The 20,750-nt window shown below is 36.3% G+C and overlaps 2 protein-coding genes and 1 long non-coding RNA gene across 6 annotated transcripts in view; 1 reads left to right on the forward strand and 2 right to left on the reverse strand.

The window, feature by feature from the left end:
• LOC111413795 (nucleolar protein 4) overlaps positions 1 to 20,750 on the forward strand; it is a 266,342-nt gene that overhangs the window by 41,435 nt on the left and 204,157 nt on the right. The window contains exon 1 of one of the 4 annotated variants that reach the window (XM_071197863.1): positions 1,149 to 1,201. The exons of the other annotated variants lie outside the window; for them this stretch is intronic. The gene's annotated coding sequence lies outside the window, so the exon portion shown is untranslated. Of the gene's footprint in view, positions 1 to 1,148; positions 1,202 to 20,750 lie in introns of those variants that run through there. 4 annotated transcript variants of the gene reach the window in all.
• Positions 10,604 to 11,891, reverse strand: LOC111413820 (uncharacterized). The gene is made up of 2 exons (XM_023044931.2): positions 11,351 to 11,891; positions 10,604 to 11,281 (listed from the first exon to the last, which is right to left on the reverse strand). Exons 1-2 carry the CDS (start codon positions 11,481 to 11,483, stop codon positions 10,701 to 10,703), a joined length of 714 nt encoding a protein of 237 aa, XP_022900699.1. The 5' UTR covers positions 11,484 to 11,891; the 3' UTR covers positions 10,604 to 10,700.
• On the reverse strand, positions 20,074 to 20,674 carry LOC111413834 (uncharacterized). The gene is made up of 3 exons (XR_002706217.2): positions 20,625 to 20,674; positions 20,301 to 20,567; positions 20,074 to 20,247 (listed from the first exon to the last, which is right to left on the reverse strand). It is a non-coding gene; the product is annotated as an uncharacterized lncRNA (long non-coding RNA).

A 20,750-nucleotide genomic window follows, 5' to 3' on the forward strand; every position in this document is an offset into this window, starting at 1 on the left:
AATGTTGTTGTATAAAATGGGTTTGTAAATCTTTGTCTGTTTATCTGGTTTTTTATATAAAGGATTTGTCTTTCTTAACATTCTATTAATCAACCTATCAACAATATAAAGTGGAAACCCATTTTGACATGCTAGTGTTTCAATGCAATCAAACTCTTTTATCTTGTTCTCTTCGGACAAAGGATATGTTATTACCCTATTTATTAAAAACCTAAAATTTGAAAGCTTTTGATTCATTGGGTGTGCAGAATCGTATGGTATGGTTGTAGATATCATTGTTAGTGTTGGCTTGCTGTAAATGTTATAATCAAGGTTTCTTCCTTCTTCACTATATTTCAATTTTAAATCCAAAAAGTTTTGAGATTTATCTTCTTAGAATTCCAATGTGAATATCTTGTCTATTTGAATATATGTTCCTTAAAAGAATTTTTATCATTCATTATTTCAGTTTTGTCATTGTGATTTTAAAAGATATCGGCTAGTATTCCAGACAATGGCATTCCCATTGGCAAGCCTTTTGTAATGATGTAGTATTCTTCATTAAAGGAACAGTAATTTTGTTCTATGTGCTTTATTATATTATTAAGATGTTTTATTTTTGTATTATTATTATTAAAAAATGTCCTAAACAATTTATTCGTTAATGCAAGTGTTAACTCTTTGGGAATATATCAAATGAAACCATAATTCTGTTATTGAATTTTATGTCTTTAGTGTGTTCTACAAATTGTTGGATGTTCCTTATTGAAAAACCTGGCACAAAGTTAATCATTTTATACACATTGAACATGTAATTGGTCTTATTGGCATACCAGTCTAATATATCTTTGGAAGAGAATAAAGTTTTGGGATATTAGTGTTTATATGTATAAAAAATGAGCTGTTGACAAATACATTATTTGAATTTAAACCAGGTGTATTTTCAATTAGTCTTTTTACAACTATGAATGATTTCTCTTGTTTTATTAAGTATGTATTTAATCTAGCTGGTATTTTACTATGAATAGCAAGGGAGAAGTTTTTTGTCGTTTTATTAATACAAATTCGAAGTGATAGTTCTAGTTCTAGTGATAGTGCTAGTATTAGTTTAATTAACACCGGCCGTGAAAGCCTTCGTACTTATATAATCATTTTTATTTTGCAGGTAAGAAGTTGCATTCCACATAACTTTTCGTCGCGGTTCCTCAGTTTGACCATAACGGTAAGTGAGACAATAAATTGAGCAATAACGTCAGTTTTTCTCTCTCTCGGTCGCAATCTGTAATTGATTCCGTGTCGGGAGAGCTTTTCCTTATGACCTCCGAGCATTTTTACGAGCAGCCGTGGCCGGAATCTCCGCTCGCCTCGCCGCCTTCCTCACATAAAGACCGGATAATCGCTTCACCTACCCGTGAAGCCGTGAGCTCTCGCGCGGCTCCGATTTCGCCGTCTCTTTCGCTCCAATCGGACCGCCAACGCCGTGTCGCGTCGCCGTCGGCACGCGAGAGGGACTCGTGCAGACGCCGTTCAGTGCTTTGATCTCGCGAAGTGAACGCGACTCGCACGTCTTACTTATGTGTCGCTAACTTCGGTTCTACTACTCTTTTAACAAATCACCTACATTCTAAGAGTATTATCATAGTATTAACTAATCTGCATACTTTTTTCGTTTCTTGTTTGATTAAATCTTTTTTTAAATCACTGATTTGACGAAAATGTTATGTCCATTATCAATTTTGCTTGAAAATTTCTCCGAAGTCGAAGGGAAAGTCTAGTGTTTGTTCTATGGCGCGGTAACGAGATTTACATCGCAGTCGCTTTTAGAATTTATGCCGGGACCGACCGACGCCGTCGGTGGCCCGTACATAGAGAGTTTGCTCGCACGCATACTCACGCCACCTACGGTGCGACGCTAAACAACGGCCCAACATTAAAAACGCGTAAATGCCGCCACCATCACCAACGATTCCCAACAAACGCGCCGCTTCGCGATCGATATGGAACCAAAAGCGGTACGGCGATGAAATTTTCGAACGCCCTCTGTGGCATCGACCGACTGCTGGGATAATGAATGATATGGACGGTTAATATTAATTGGACGGTGATTAGTATTTGGCGGCGGGGTCCGGTTTCAATTAGTTTCGCTTGTTTTTGCACGCCCTCTCTTTGTTTTGTATTCAAATGCGCTTTTTCCCCGATTTTTAAATGTGGAGACAAAACGGAGATGGTAGAGAGGAGAGCCGCATTGCGTCGATTTTCTTTTTGGTTCATTCCTCAATGGAACCAGCACACCTTATGGCTGGCGGGAGCATTTGCTTTCCGAGAGAAAGCGAGAGGACGATGATGAATGCAGCAGTCTCCGGGTACGAAGCGGGCCGGCAACTCAAGTGAGGAATTAGTGAGATTAATTAGCGGGGACTGGAACATCTTCTCGCTCCACCCTGGAAGTTTACGGTTGGTTTGAAGTTTCTATTGGCATACAGAGGTTTAGCATGAGTTCGAATTTCTCGCAACAAAATATTCCGAACTACTACTGTAGGTTTTATTAACTTTCTACTTTTAAGTATGCAAAATTAAACTGTCAATGGTATTGTACTCAATTGAATACAGTTTTTATCATTTTTAGTCAATTCACAAACTTTATATGCATTTTACAATAACAGATATAGTCATTTTGCAAAATTAATTTTTGATATATCTTTAAATTAACCCATTGGTATATTAATAATAATAATGTTTATTTGTCGCATAGAAATGTGCGTACAATAGTCAACAATACAAAAAAATAATAATAATATTCAATAAACAATGCAATTTAAGTATTGCTCTATTGAGTAGAAGGTAAGAGTAGTAGTAAGTGGTAACAATCGCTTCACTTTTCCTCTGAAAATGGGCAACGGCAACTCCGAATAGGCTGGTGGCAATTAATTATATAATTTTATGCATATATAATTAGTGATTTGTTGTGCTCTTTTGATGCGGTGCTGTGGAATGACCATCCTGTTCTTCTGCCTAGTGTCATGTTGGTGAAAATATCACTATGAGATGAATATCTCATTTTGTTCTTATGCAGAAGGGTAACTGCCGCCAGTATGTAGACGCTACACTTAATATTTGCATCGCTTTAAATATGCTTCTGCAGCTATCCCGCGGTCCTGCACACGCCAAAGCTCTAAGGGCTTCCTTTTGCTGGATTAAGAGCTTGGAAGTTTGAGGCGATGATATTAGGAGTGTCTTTTCAGTATTCAAAATTTCTGGAATTATTGCCCGCCCATATTTCGCATGTATCAGGTGCTTGTCGCAAAGCTAGTCAATAACCCAGATAAAGTTGACTTGATTTTATTCAAATTCGTCTTTCTGCAATTCAATTAGATTCCGATGTTAATGTTTCCAAGGTCAAAAGTTATCCATCTGATTTTGAGTTGATGTCGAAAATTTTGTCAATCCTTGTTTGATTGCGAGAAACCAATCCGCTTTTAATTGAAAGTAGTGTTCTTTAAGATTTGGCAGGCATAAAACATAAAAGAGAAGGTTGGTACTATACATTTATGCAAATACCTCGGCATTTCAAAAATTTCTGCTAAATTCGATAACTTTTCAAAACGATCTTCTCTTCTAATTTTAACATATTTGCAAAATTCTCCACATTGATGCATCTAGGAGCAAAAATGTTACGGACCATTGCGTTAAGGGTACAATTTGCTACAACTTCTGTCGTAAAAGTTTTTCTGTATTAAGCTCCGAATACCGTTTTTTTTCAACACTCTTCTAATTTTAACATTTTTGAAAAATTCTCCACATTGATGCATCTAGGAGCAAAAATGCTGCAGACCATTGCGTTAAGGGTACAATTTGCTACAACTTTTGTCGTAAAATTTTTCTGTATTAAGCTCCGGATACCGTTTCTTTTCAACACTCTTCTAATTTTAACATTTTTGAAAAATTCTCCACATTGATGCATCTAGGAGCAAAAATGCTGCAGACCATTGCGTTAAGGGTAGGCTTGTGGGCGTCAAGGTCTTCACTACGACATGTGTGCATGTACATTTAGGCTCTAGATATAGACTCTTCCGATTCCACCCGGTTCTTGATTTTAAATGGCGCAAAGATATTCACGACCCACATTAATTCTTCCTACTTCCAGATACTTGTACATAGTTGGCGCAATAGCTCAATATTTTTGATATTTACGAATCAAAACGGTCGTTAAAATGCTTTAATCAATTCAAATAGTCTAACAATATGCTTACTATTATCGATGTTCTAGTCACAATGTGCTTGCAGAGTTTTTAGCTCTATTAAAAGCAATCTCCATATAGCCGCTAATATGCGAAGCACCACCAAATGATTGCACGCCCATATTTCACATATATCAGCTGCTTGTCACGAAGCTAGTCAATAACCCAGATAATGTTGACTTGATTTTATCCACATCCGTCTTTCTGCAATTGCGATTCAATTAGATTCCGATGTTAATATTTCCAAGATCAAAAATTATCCTTTTGATTTTGAGATAATGTCGAAAAATTTGGCAATCGTTGATTGATTGCGAGATATCAATCCTCCTTTAATTGAAAGTAGTGTTCTTTAAGATTTGGCAGGCATAAAACATAAAAGAGAAGGTAGGTCCTATACATTTTTGCAAATACCTTGACATTTCAATACTTAAAAGTTCTGCAAAATTCGATAACTTTTCGAAATGAACTTGTTGGTGTCAACGTCTTTTATAATGTGTGGGCATGTTCATTTAGGCTCTGGATGCAGACTCTTGCTATTCCAGCCGGTTCTGGATTTTAAATGGCGCGAACATATTCACGACTCACATTAGTTCTTCCTCCTCCCAGATACTTGTACGTAGATCATTGAAAGCAGTGTTCTTTAAGAGGCACAAACAATAAAAAATAAGGTTGGTGTTGGTGTATTTCTGGTTTCCTTAATTTCTTTAGTGGATTTAGAATGTTAATAACAGCAACATTTAGGTGTGGTGAATGCGGTTTTTTTTAGCCCATGTTGCTTTTGAAGTTACATGCAACATTCTACGCATGAAGACTTTCACAGCCTGTGTTCATATTTCGTGCTTGTTTACGCTCTTGTACGTCACAAAACACTTTATGCTAATCAACCCCAATCTCACTATATTATTCGTGCTGGGCGTATATATTTTGGATTATCCTACAAGTGATTCCAAAATTTTCCGTGGCAGAGAGTCGAAGTCTTTTTCCAAGTCAATAGCAGATAAGTATAGCTTTTCATTCCCACCTCCCACTCTACAAATTATTTGTTTGATATAGTCTCGATAGATCTATTCAAAACTCCTTCTCTGAGGATCACGACTTTCATTCTCAACCTGAACAACTCCAATGAACCCTGAATCAAGGATTTGCAGTTGTTCTTGTTTCTTTATTAATATTTTTTATATTAGCCTTGATCTTAAAAATTTTTGTCATATTTACACCATTCTCTTAACACTGCAGTAGTCGCGCCTCCGGTTATTACAAGAGTGGGCGACTATTGGAGTGTTAATCAAGTGTATTAGACTTACTTTCTGCATATTACGAAGTGTACAAACATCACTATTTTGATCTCCTTTAATCATTTCATAAAAGTTTCCCAAAATCGCTCTTTTACATGACAAACTTAAGTTTTTTTAACATTTTTCTATGGATCATATAGATTAGTATGAATCATATATCAATTCCATGTTCTTCTTGTTTCTTTATTAAAATTTTGTATACTAGCCTTGATCCGAGGAATTTCTTTTTCATATTATCATTTTCATATTTATACCATTCTCTTAATCAAGTGTATCAGACTTACTTTCTTCATATTCCTCAATATGAAATGTACATAGTGACATCACTATTTTGATCCCCTTTAATCATTTCATAAGAGTTTCCTCAAAATCGCAAACTTAAGTTTTTTTAACATTTTTCTATGGATCATATTGATTTCTATGAATCATATAGAATTATTCTTCTTTTATTACTAAATCTTCGTCAAGTGTTAAGATATTTTTCTCATTTTAATTTGCAACTAATAAATGTCTTCAATGAATAAATACGAATTTCTTTCTTTTCCGCGACAATTATAAATCCCAGCGAGAACGTCTATCCATTTGACTACAAAGGTAAAAACGGTCGCTCAATATCCCGAGAAATTTATACGGGAATCCCGCTGCCGACGCACCTTCAACTTTCTTCCGTTCCCCACAGGCAATCCTCCGGGAAGCAAATTGAATATCTCCCGCCCTGACAGTTCTCGCATCTCGCCGGCTACAGCGGGAACGAGACGACCGGCAGCTCGTAACTTTGAGTGGTAAACTCCTACCCGGACATCAATTAAGCGTTTCTCGTTCTCTCGCCTGAACGTCCATGCCCCAAACTCCGATCGACCTCCCTTGAAGCTGCCACCCTTCGAAACGTTCGAATACGGACCTGTAACGGGATTTAATCCGCGCTTTTTAAGCGAAAGTCGAGAGAGGAGATACCGCCCGCTCGTTTCCTTCTCTTTTACAAGAGAAGGAACTTTAACTCCTTGTAGTCATCGTCGTTCGTCTAATTAAGCTACCGAAGCGACACCAGGTGAAAGACGAAAGTGTGCGCTCGTAACGTTGGGCTTGAAGTAAAGGTTTAGATTTAGATGGATGATGATGGTAGCAGGCTGCGCTGCCAGTTGACATGGCCCATTACGTGTGGGGCCTGTAATCGGATATCGGGCGACCGTTCGCCTCGGGCTACGCGCCGCCACCGCTTCGTCGCTCGTCCCTCGTCCCGCACCCTTCATCGTCAACGCCCGCCGCCGCGCCGCGCCGATGTTCCATCCAAAGCCAACTAGAGAGCGAGTAATGATTCATCGGACGGCCGCTGGGCCGTATCATATTTCACAGATGATTTTCCTCCCGCCTTTGTTTACGATGGAGGGATGTCAACGCGCTTTGGTATGTTTATTAGGGACCGTAGAAAGGCATACGGGAAATTAAATTATATCGTTAATTAATCGATCGATGCGGTCGCTCTGAACGCGACATGTCGGTCATTGTTCGAATTGATGGGATCGCCGTTAAATTATCCTATGGACATACTTGCAACATACTTTTGTTCAACATTAATAACTAGGTATACATATATGTTCGAAATCAATAAGATGCGATATGTTATCTCCATCCGGTTAAAAAACTAAAGCCGAGGTCGCTTACTCCCGAGGCATTACCTCATCATATTTTATCTTTATATATCTCACTTATTACACTTTTTAAACAAAAGAAAAAATATATGTTCTAAGCTTACAACAATAATTTCTTTGCAAAGAACATAATACATTATCTTCACTTATTAAGATACTGAAGCCGAGGTCGCTTGCAGCCGAGGCATTACTTTGATGATACTTTATCTTTATATATCTCGATTGTAGTACCATAACAAGAATCCACCTCGTTTACACTTTTTCACAAAAAAAAATGTATGTTACCTAAGCATACAATATTTTCGTTATCAAGGACATGATACATTATCTCCACTTATTAAAATACTGCACCTGAGGTCGCTTGTTACCCCGAGGTATTACTTCGATGATATTTTATTTTTATATATCTCTGTAGTGCCATAACAGTAAGTTACCTCGTTTACACTTCTTCACCTAAAGAAAAAATATATGTTCCTTGACATGTCCACCACTTCAGCAATCCCCTAACTCAACGCATACGAAATGGTTTTGAAAACAATTTGTTGAAAACGATCTGACCATAGCTTTCGACTGCGTTGACTACGAGTTATTGTTGCTAAAATTAAAAAGCTCACCATTTTAGTGAAACCAGCATTATACTGCTTAAGTGTTACCTTTGGGAGCGTACCTAGTATGTTTCTTTCAACTACGAGACATTTGATAAAATTACAAATAAATACGAAGTTCCACAAGGATCTGTACTTGATCGGTTGCTGTTTTTGATATTTGTTAATGCCTAGCTACCTGCCACAAAGCTCGGAGGTTATATTTTATTGGGGTAATACCCGCCCTAATTTTAATATTCTTGATCAGGCTGTGTCTAGCTCTATCAGAAGACTTCTATCTTGGTTTGAATCTAATAATCTTGCGGTAAATTACGGGAAATTCCTCCAAATCTCACTCAGCCGATTAAATATCTGATTCTATCTTGATTCCAACCTAACGTGGGAGGCTCATGTGCTGAGTTTGGTTAAGAAGTTAAATAAGTGTATTTTTACAATTGGAAACCTTATAAATATATTCTCATTTGGCACTTATTACGGATATTTGTACCCATAAGTGTCCTACACCATTCTGTATTGGGGTCACTTTGCTCACGCTGCTCAGGCTTTTCGAATGCAAAGGAGATGCTTGAGAATCATGACTGGTTTACGCTTTCTGGAATGCTGCAGAACCAAATTCTCTGAACTGAATATTCTGACTGAATAGAAAGTCTACAATACATTAAAAATAATTCAACCTCACATCGTAAAGTAAGCCATAATGGTACATTAAAAAACTAGTTTCGTAAGACACGCTTGAAATGCACGAATTCAAGTTTTTTTAATGAATGAGCTTTAAGTGTTATGAAACGTGTTTTTAGCTACTTTTTGGAATTCGCGTTTTTATCCTTTTTTTTAAATAAAAATCAAATAAATTTTGACAATGTGGGGAAATAGGTATTGAAATTTGAATTGACAATTAGAAACTGTCAAAACCAAAATGTTAGAGAAATTGCTCAGAGTTCTGTTAAAACACTACTTGAATAAATAATAACACTTACTTAATTTTACTAGGTATAAATTTCAATTAAAATTGTCATATTGTATATCAATTAGAAAAATTTATGACCTATTTATGAAATTTATGATGAATGTTATTAAAATCTCATTACAGCATCGGATGCTGTAAGGAGTCTCATTACAGCACCCGTTTGAGTACTGTAATAGCTTTCATTACCGTCGCGAATTACAAAAACACAATTATCAAACTAGAAATAATAACGATATTGAAATAAATTTTACACGTACTATTACTCCGCCAAGCTGTTTAATGTAGTTCTATTGTATTTTATCTTTATGTATCTCAATAGTAGTACCTCGTTTACAGCTTTTCAGCACAATAACATGTATATGTTCGGTGCCTAAGCATACAATAATAAATTGTTTGCCGAGACCACTATACAATAAATCTACCAGTTAATATACAAAAACTCAGGCATTAATTCCATCTATTTTTATATTAAATAGTCTGAATTATAGAACTTTGGCCATCAACCAGCTCGAAAAAATTGCAATAATTATTTCTATATTATGGTCGTTATCTACTATTATATTTCGATGACCAACAAAAATATATCCATGCATTATCTTTCCCGGTTGAAAAAAACAAAACCGAGTTATTACCTCGGTCGCGTTTTGTCAATACAGGTATCGGCTGTAATGGTCGCAAGTGCCCTCATCCATAATCTTTTATTTCCAACAAAAATATATTTACGCTGCCTTAGTATGCAATAATTACACTAGTTTATAAATAAATTGGCTTCGATAAAATAAAAATGACAACCAAGTTTTTATCAGGTCAAAGGTTTTTGTTACAACAGTGTTTTAAAGCATAGGATATCAGAAAGTGTTTTAAGTTTTCTAAAATGTCTAATAAATCGTGTAAATTAGATTGTGATCGGTTTTATTATGTTTGTGAACATTTATATTTGCAAAAGAGAAAGATCTATCTAGATCAGAAGAACTGAATCTGGTATATCTGCACTATTTTGGTTTTGCAGTAACGAATTAAACGAAGACATGGAGTTCAGGTTGTAATTCCAAAAATAAACATAAAATAGTTTACGCTGATATTGTTATAAAACCAATTCTTCATTCAGAAATCCTATCACAACATATTTATCCAGATGTGTCAAATAATTAAAATATCAAGGTTTTTTAGTTGAAAATATTATTATGGTGAGTGGACTTTCCACTAGAAACCATTTTTGCCCTTCTTTAACATAAATAAAATCATATTGATGCCTTCAGTAAAAGTAAATTGATGACTGCTTAGGTTGGCCCTTATTTTGATGCTAATTTGATCAAGTATGTCAAGTTTGTTATTACTCCCTTGTTTTGACTTAGATTACTGTAAATCTTTTGCCAAACCAACACTTGTTACTAGTAATATGGTTGCATAAAATCGAAGTTTCTGGTCTTGTAATTTTCATAAAGCTTATGTTGAGATCGGTTGCTAAATTCTTAAAGCAATAGATTTTCATTTCGGCAAGTTTGACATTCAAATTTGTTTGCTCATTATTTTATCATGAATAATCGTTAGCTTTAATTTCTAGAGTCATAAAAAGATTGAAAGTTTCTGATATTATAATATCATAATCACCATCTTGTTCCAAATCCGAATTTTCCTCGTAGTCCTCCAAATTATCGTACGTTTCTGAAATTATTTTTCCCATGATTTTGGAAATGTCCAAATCAAAATCGCCAACATTTTCAGCTAATTCTTCATTAGATTATAAGTCTATTCTTTTTTTGGTTTACTGCTAAATTTGGATAAACATGTAATCAAAAACATAATCTCATAGATGGCACAACTTAAAAAAAATGTAGGATGTAGGATTTCAATAAAATTGTATTTATAATGAAGCATAACACTGTTTTATTAATAATATAATTATTACGCTATACATACAACGAACATGATAATAATATAAATTATAATGTAGAATAAAGATTACGCTATGCATGAAAAGGATTACAAGTCTGTGTGGTGACGGTTGTGTTTTGAAGATAAACCTCGTTGTAAATTAAGTGTTCGATTTTCATCCTTAGCATCAGTTTCCTGTTGACAGGTACTTGTTTTAAGTGAGGATATAAACTCACTAAAAACTGATAGTCATCGTCCTCATGGACCGCTAACCTAGCTAGTTGCTTTTCGTGCTCGTGTTTGTCGGCGTCTAGGTCCAAAAAATGCGTCACTAAATCTTCAGTGGCGTGACGACGTCTTCCCGTGCCCGCCTCCTGTTTGATATGGAACGGCGGTCTGAGGTGGTGGTGAAAACCCATTTGAAGGGGATCGACGCTGTCTTCCGCTGAGGTGGAGAGAAGGGTGATGGAATAGTCGGGTTCCAGGGTGCCGTCGGCCTTCTTTAAGGAGATATCGTGACTCCTGGCACGAACGCTCAGCGTAATGTCCTTCATGAATTCCATGGCTTTGAAGTACGACCATTTGGGATCGTCGGTTTCTAGATTTTCCAATTTGCGCATGATCTTACGATAGGAGTCTCGCAAGTTCTTCCATCGCGTTTTCACTATTTCTTCTGGCGCACAAAAGAAAAACAATGGTGGGGATAAGAAAGCGTGCTATTTCGACTACGATTTGTACTTACTTGAGGTATCCATTTTAGAAGCAACCTCACTCCAGAGTTCCTCTCTGGCGATGACATCGACTTTGTCCCAGGTCGTCTTGTCCCATAAGGGACGCCTGAGGCGTATATTTTCTATGAGGTCGAAATTATTCATGTTGGGCGTCGGAGCTCTACGGAGTTGTACACGGCGACCTGGCGCTGCGGTAGCGGCAAACTGGGAACTGCGGCAAAGCGGCGTTGCTGCGAGTTCCAAATCGCACCGCGCCGCGTCTCTTCCCCCCTCTTTGGCGGCAGACTGTCGCCGAGCTGTTGCCGCGTCGCCGTCGCTACAAGTTCACGGCCGAATAACTTCAATTAGTGGCGCTGTCAACTTTTTTTTATCCTTTTTTTCCCATCCATACGCCTCCCTATCATCAATATTAATAACGCCTAACATAAAAACTAACCCAATTAATAATAATTAATAGGTACTTATAGACTGTAGCGGCAACGTAGCGTCGCGACGCTACATTCTATCTGGAAATAGATTCGTTCGACATCATCGCCGATCATACAAAGACTTTGGAAGTTACACGAACGGTGACCATGCGTTGCAACATTACATCTGCCGCTAGAATGCTAATAGCGGAAGCAACTCACGCCAACGGACAGAACTTCGGGGGGGTTCTACGAACCTGGCATGTGTGAGTAAGTGTATATGTGTGCGCACACGAGTACGTTTCCCGCTTCGGCTCGGCTCCGGGCCGACGTGTGCAGCTTTAATATTAATGCGTTTCTCTGAATAAACAACGGATAACGGTGTGGGAGGGAGTCGACACGACGCAGAGTGGGTCCAGACGCTTATAACGCTCCTCTCCGCTATAAAAGGGTCCCTGGATACGCTAGGGAACTGCGTGCAAAGTGACGGTTTAAGAACCCGTGAAAAAATATAATACGAGCCATATAAGCACAAAAACAAATTATCATTAAAAAGTTTATTTGAATTGACGAACTCAACTTGCTTGCATTAATGTGGTTTTTAATTGAAGGAAACATCATATAAAGATGTAATGAGGAAAGTTGGCAGAAGACAAAAACGATAACGGCAATGCACTCGTTTCTGTGGAATAACAACCTAATGATACAAACACAGGAAAATATTTATGGGGCCATTATAGAACCATTAATGACGTATGGGTCAGAAGTGTGAGTGAGAGACAAAGACACAACTCGAAGACTGAGCAGCAAAGATGATGTTTTGGAGAAGATGCTGTAGAATAACCATGCTGGACCAAGTTGAAAATGATGAAATAAAAATAACTGTAGACGCACAGCTAAACCCAAAACTTTCTAGTTTTAGATCTAGTGTTAATTCTAGTTTTAATTGTTATGCAGCACTAGACTAAGAACTAGAATCATTCGGGATTAGCCGCCTTAAGAAACGTACGGCTAAATCCGAATGTTTCTAGTTCTAATTCTAGTGTTAGTTCTACTTTTATTTCAGTAAAAATAGACAACAATATAGCGCTTGATAACAAATAAAACTAGAACTAACACTATATCATTTCAAGTTCAAATTGGCACTAATCAAAATCAAAATGACATTAATCAATTACAAATTGTCACTGTTAAGGAAGCAGCAAACGTAAAACTCCAAATTTGTGCCATTTACAATACGAATTGCGTCTGGTGCAATTCAGCTAAAATTCTTGGCGTTGCAAAAAGAACAGTTGAGATGGGTAAAAACTCAAGAAAAAAGAAGAAAAACCAAGAGAAGGAAACATAAAATAAAAATTACATATGAACATCACCGTTTCTTTGAAATTAAACTTGAAGAAAATCCTAAAATCACACTTAAGCAGGTGCAAGAAACATTACGAAATGAGTTTTAGCTTAATGTAAGCAAGGAGGTGTATTCGACTACACCTTGATGGCCTCATTTTTACATTAAAACAAATACGTTTTGAACCGGAAAAAAACAACACAGTCGAAGTAACACAAAAACATCTGATTAAATACGAAATTTGCTTGAGCTTTAAAATGAAAACTTTTTATGCCCATAATCTATTTAGTCGAAACAAACTTTAATTTCTTTATCTCGCGAAGTCAGGGTCGTTCAAAAAAGGTGCACTTTCATTGCTGCCAGTAGCCGGGGAAGAAATGTTCATCTTATCAGATGTACCTGTAGCTTGGGATTGATTTATCATGAATTAAGAAGGGGTCATTTAAAAGAGAAGAGGCTAATGAGTTTGTTAGCCAATGCTTAAGGAGAGCTCAAGATAGCTAATGTTCAGTGGCTTTAGCTAGAATTACAGCTATAACAACCCCTTTTATTTAAAACAATTATTTCGCAGATTAAGTTCCTATAATTTCAATATCCAACCTAAAAAATGCGTTTTCGGTGTTAAATCATTGGAGTCATCATATTTCAGCCGATGGTATTCGAGTATCCCAATCTAGAATCATAGCGATAACACATTTTCCAAAACCAACGACTCTAAACGAGTTACAAAGATTTTTGGGAATGTTAAACTTCTACCACAGATTCTTACCTAACGGTTCAAATATTCTTGATCCCTTATACACTATCACAAAATCACTTCACTATCAAAAACTAAAAGCGATCTCATCAACTTCTTGGACACTGAAACACCAGTCTTTTTCTTCAGCCAAAGATCTTCTGTCAAATTCTATTTTTCCAGCTAGGACATCCCTCTTCACATGCTACCTTATCATTGTCAACTGATGCATCTAACTAGCATTCTTTTCCAAAAAATTTACAGCATGCCAAATTTTTGATAGAGAACTATTAGCAATCTATTCTGCCATCAAATTTTTCAAAAATTCCTTACATGGAAATCAATTTATAGTATATACAGATCACAAACCCATTGTCACATCAATTTTTTCGTCCACAGACAAAACTCCTCGTCAAAACCGATATCTAAGTTATATTGCACAATTTACTTCAGATATCAAATACATCAGAGAAAATTCAAATGTTACTCTATCCAGAACAAGCATCAGATCTCTAAATTCATCTTACCCAAATTTTCTAACCTTTAACAACGCTCAACTTGTTGACACAGAATTGTCAAACTTACTGAATAAACAATTTTCCAACAATCCTTCAAAACCTTATCGTTTGGCACATCAAACATCACAATCTAATATCAAACTGTGCTGTGAAACCTATTCATCATCTCCAAGAATTTATATTCTACAACAGTTTAGACAAGCAATTTTCGACAAAATTCATAGCTTATCTCATCCCGGAATACATTCCACCAATCATGCAATCAAAACAAGATTCTTTTGGCCACACATGTCAAAGCAAATTGATGTTTAGACCAAAATCTGCTTAAAATGTCAACAAGCAAAGATCCAAAAACATACAAAATCACCAATCATCACATCAAAATTCCTAAAATTATATTTGATCATATACATGTCGACTTGATTGGATCGCTCACTCCGTTCCGAGGTTGTACTTATATGTACTCGATGGCCAGAAGCTTTTCCGCTCACTTTTTCAGAATTATTTTAGTCGATTTGGCATTCCTACCACAATAACACATGATCAGGGACGGCAATTCGAATCAAAATTTTTTTTTCAAAATTTAATACACATCATCTTTTCATACTCAAGCAAATGGAATATTAGAATGATTTCATCGATCATTGAAGACGAAAGCTAAAGGAGACACTACTAGATAGAACAACAATCTACCCCTCATCCTACTAGAATCAAGAACATCTCTTAAGGAAGATCTAGGTTGCTCCTAGATAAAGCAGAACTGCTTTACGGACAATCACTAAGACTTCCTGGAGAGTTCTTCATACCTACTAATCCATCTATTGAATATGAACTTTTCCTCTCTAGTTTAATAGACACTTTTTCCTAAACGCATGATTGTAATACTCATCGTACAATAGACATCTACGGCGAATGAATAAAGAGGGAATCCCACTTAAGGTTTAACAAAACTAAGCCTACAAAAAAATTTATCCAGGATATCAATGTGAAGATGATTGGAATGATAAGGACCTTTGGTGGTTGGAATGCAAGAAGCAGCAATAAAAAAAGTTGCAAATACTCGCATAGAAATAGAATAGGAATATCATAAAAGATATGTATCGTAATCTTGCCAACAAGTAGTTAATAAATCAAAAGGGTATCATCCCCTCCATCAATTTATTGAGTGAGTTTCGCAAACTTTCGAAGAACCTTATAAAAGATTTACAAGGTCAGTATTCGGTAGTGCCCTCCCCTATTAAAGCGCGTCTCGCTCATTAGCCCTTTACGCGCGTTGGCTGGATTCAGGCGATCAGCATCGACGGGACCGGAAATTTAGCGAAACCGGTTCCTCTGGCCGATTGTGTCACCCCTCGTTGGCCGGGCAAATTGAATACGCTCCAATTATGCAAGTGTGTATCATCGGCCGGCCGGCAGCTGTATAATTAACCGCCGCCCTCCCTTCGAAGGGCTCCGATTGCCCTATGTATTTGCCGGGTCTCGCTCTCTCTGTGATCGAATCGGATCCGACTGCCTTGTTGTGTTGTCCCAGTACTGTACCCCTCTCTTAATAGTCCTATGTTACGTTAGTATCCATTCAAATTGACGTTACTCCTAGTCGCCACATACTACGACTTGGATTCATTTACATAATGAAGGTATTTCATACGATCAAAAAGATATTAAGCAAAACGATATTATTATAGTATAAGTGCGTAAACTAAGAGGATACAAGATTGGAAATAAGGTAGTTAACATCCTGTGCTGCGCAGATGATGTGGTGCTCATCGCGGAAAACGAGGATGATCTCAAAACAGTTTAATATGGCTATATCAGCTGCAAAAACAAAATGCATTCAAATATTTGGGCACTGAAATATCTAGTTACACAATATGGCGAAATAAGCATATTACAACTGAAGCCAAAGCTCGGATATACAAAACCGCAATTAGACCTATATTAACATATGGAGCAGAGACTCGACCAGAAATATCCGAAACAGAAGGAATGCTAGAAAGTACAGAAATGAAAATAGTGCGTACGTAGTTGCAAAAACATTAATGGACAGAGAAAGAAGTGACAATATCAGACAGATTTGCAGGATAGATAACATCAATGTTTGGGTTTGGACAGAAAGAAGAAATGGAATGAACTGAGAGATGAATTGTGAAAATCATCATCAAAACGAAGAAGCATTGGAAGACCTAGAAAAAAAATGCAGCGACAACCTTCCAAACCATTAGGGGGAAAAAAGTGGAAAAAACTTTGTGATACTTGATGGCTAAAAATTATCTATGATTTTTTATTTTTAAGTAAAATAGATAGAGAAATTTGATCGGAGATCAATTAAGGTCCTTTGCGATTCCCTTTCAGGACCAACTTAATTAACGCCAGCAGAATATGTTAATGGATAAGGCGAGTAGTAGGAGCGAATAAATTCTGTCTACGAAGGGTGAAAAATAACGAGGACGGCGGCGAGCGGGGTACACCACCATGTGCCCAATGCGTCCCCGACGGGGTTGTTTGCCGCCCCCTTCGGCCGTGAAAGCGGCCTACTTTGACGTCGCTCCTCTTTCACCGAAATGAAAAAGTGTCGACGCTCCCGCCCGTTCTTTTCTTCCCCCGGGTGCCGCCCGACGCAGTCCCGAACAACGACGGGATTTATTATAGGACCCTCTCCGTTGCTCCTCGCTTTCCGTCCTTTTCTCCGCCGAGTCGACGTTTTTGCCGGCCGGTTTTGCCCTTACCTCGCGCAAATTGCAGCGAAACGCTGCCGTCGCCTTTACCACCGCCACCACCATTACCGCCGCCCTCCGTCAATTTCTTACGCCACCGAATACATCAACCGCGAACGCGACAAGAGTTAGAGGAGAAAGACGAAGAGGGAATGTAAAGGCGTCGCGGCGGCGATGCAATTAGGGGTGGACATGTGCTAATTGGGTGTAATGATAAATGATGGTGTAATGGAAGGAATGTTTTTTTAATTGCTTAAAATCGAAAGCGTACATTTTCGAAGAAATGAGAATAAATAATCGGGTGCTCTTGTAATAGTGCGAAATCAGATAATCCCGAATATTTTCCGGTATGGCTAAATTTATGTTTGTCGCTTTTACATTTTGGCTGTGTCATTTATAATTCGAATGCGGTAAAATCCATCGACGGGGTTGGCGGCACGATTAACGGGGAGCCTTTAAATAAAATTAATTTGGCGGTTTGGAATAAACGGTTTATATTGGATTTTGAACGAAATCATTTATTGGGCACGGCTGGATGACCTCGTCACGAATGACGAATAAGTTCCAAATATTTTCATTTTTGTGGACAAATATTTGGAAAATTATAAATTAGATTAATCAGTTCAATAAAAATAAGAATAAAAAAGTTCTCTTAATTAAATTTTCTAACACCAAATGCTCCAGAGGTGTGGAAATTTTAAGTAAAAAACATTAGATCTTCACGCCTTTTATCATCCACGTTATTGACCGAATCATAACTTTGAGGATAGTTTTAAATTTTTCAAAGCTTTTTGTATAAAAAAGTACTCTTTATTAAAAGTTATATCACCAAGCGTATTTAAGAAAAAACGATTTTGATCCAACAAATCCCAATAAATTCATTACATTTTCATTCTTCACCCTGTAATATTCACGTCTTTATCCGAGTTATAATTTTGAGGACATTTCTGAAAGGTACTCTTAAATAAATTTTTTAAGACCAAATGCTTCAGAGATGTGAAGGTTTTTTTGGTAAAAAACACAACAATTAAAGAACACAACATTCTGCAACCTGTCACATCCACCACACTAATCAAATTATAATTTTGAGTACATTTTTGAATTCCACGAAGTATTTTACTTAAAAAAGTACTCTTTGTTAAAAGTTGTATCACCAAGCGTTCTTAAGAAAATACGGTTTTTATCCAACAAACAGCAAAATCCCAAAAAATTTATTACATCTTTATTCTACGTTCTGTAACATTCACGTTGTTAACCGAATTATAATTTTGAAGACATTTTTGAATTCCTCCAAGTGTTTTGTGTAAAAAAGTACTCTAAAATAAAGTTTCGAATACGAAGTACTCGGGAGGTGTGAAGGTTTTTTTGGAAATAAGCACATTAATTAGAGAACACAACATTCTGCAACCTGTCACATCCACCACACTAATCAAATTATAATTTTGAGGACATTTTTGAATTCCTTGAAGTATTTTACATAAAAAAGTACTCTTTGTTAAAAATTGTATCACCAAGCGTTTTTAAGAAAATACGGTTTTTATCCAACAAACACCATAATCCCAAAAAAATGATCATTCTACGTTCTGTAACATTCACGTTATTAACCAAATTATAATTTTGAGGACATTTTTGAATTCCTTGATGTATTTTACATAAAAAAGTACTTTGTTAAAAGTTGTATCATCAAACGTGCTTAAGAGAAATCGATTCAAACAGCAAAATCCCAAAAAATTCATTATATCTTCATTCTACGCCCTGTAACATCCACAGCATTAACCGAATTATAATTTTGAAGACGGTTTTGAGTTCCTCCAAGTGTTTTGCGCAAAAAAGTACTCTAAAATAAAGTTTAGAATACGAAATGCTCCGGAGGTGTGAAGGTTTTTATGGAAAAAAGCACATCAATTAAAGATAACAACATTCTGTAGTCTGGCACATCCAGCACACCAACAAAATTATAGTTTTGGGTACATTTTTGAATTCCTCGAAGTATTTTACATAAAAAAGTACTCTTTGTTAAGAGTTGTATCACCAACCGTTCTTAAGAAAATACGATTTTTATCCAACAAGCACCATAATCCCAAAAAATTGATTACATCTTCATTCTACGCCCTGTAACATCCACGTCATTAACTGAATTATAATTTTGAGGACATTTTTGAATTCTTACAAGTATTTTGCGTAAAAAGTACTCTTAAATAAATTTCCTAAGACCAAATGCTCCGAAGGTGTGAAGTTTTTTTTGGTAAAAAACACAACAATTAAAGAACACAACATTCTGCAACCTGTCACATCCACCACACTAATCAAATTATAATTTTGAGTATATTTTTGAATTCCTAAAAAATATATACTATAAAAAAGTACTCTTTGTTAAAAGTTGTTTCACCAAGCGTGCTTAAGAAAAAATCATTGTGGTCCAACAAACATCAGAATCCCAAGAAATTCATTACATCTTCATTCTACGCCCAGTAACATCCACGTCATTAACCGAATTATTATTTTGAGGACCCTTTTGTATTCCACGAAGTATTTTGCTTAAAAAAGTATTCTTTGTTAAAAGTTATATCACCAAGCGTGCTTAAAAAAAAAGATTTTGACCCGACAAACACCAAAATCTCAAAAAATTTATTACATCTTAATTCTATGCCCTGTAACAGCTACGTCATTAATCGAATTAAAATTTTGAGGACATTTTTGAATTGTTCTAAGTGTTTCGCATAAAAAGTACTCTTAAAAACATTCTCTAATTCCAAATGCTCCGGAGATGTGAAGGTTTTTTTGGTGAAAGACCACAACAATAAAATTGTGGACAACAACATTCTGCATCCACCATATCAACCAAATTATAATTTTGACTACGTCTTTGAATTCCTCGAAATATTTTACACAAAAAAGGTACTTTTTGTTAAAAGTTACATCATAAAGCGTTCTTAAGAAACAAAGATGTTATGCCAAGATACATCTTTAATGGAGTATTAGAGCAAAACTAAAACATCAAATACTACATTAAATAAATCAATATATATTATATTAAATTGTTAGTAAAATGAAACATATTTTATATCAACCTATTACAATATCTTATCTAAAAAATCGATACTCTTTGTAGTATTCGTTATTTTGAGATCTTGATTTTCACTTTGAGCACGCTGTATTTTCAGTGGTACCTTCTTGTCTTGTAATCACTACATGAAAAATAAAAATAGTGACAAAAAAAATCAATTTCAAATTAACTTACGCAATGTCGCATTAGAATTTTGTAATAGGAGTGCTAAAAGGACAACCACAGCTATAAGAAGTCCGAGTATTATAATGAGTATAACCAAATGAGTGGTCACTGACATTCTGGAGTCGTAATCGTCCATGTCCATGTATTTCTTTTAAAATTTTGTTAAAACTACGTTTAACATTGTTAAATTCGTGTTGGGTATGTTCGCAAGATGTAATACCTGGTTTGATGGTGACATGGTAGTGACATATCTTGTCAAGTTCTTTTTGATTAAATCTAAATGTCATTTTTTTATTGAAATATTAATGAATTAAAAAAGTATTAAAGTTTTACTTAACGTAGATGCTTTAGTAGTGTGAATCGAGCTTGAAATCGACACCGCCCGGTCCCAGGCGGTCATGGAAAAGCATGAGGCGGGAGGGGAAAGCGACCGGCATCATTAGCGCCTACGGCAGCGCC

Source organism: Onthophagus taurus, chromosome 7, assembly GCF_036711975.1.
Source record: "Onthophagus taurus isolate NC chromosome 7, IU_Otau_3.0, whole genome shotgun sequence".
Lineage (NCBI taxonomy): Eukaryota > Metazoa > Arthropoda > Insecta > Coleoptera > Scarabaeidae > Onthophagus > Onthophagus taurus.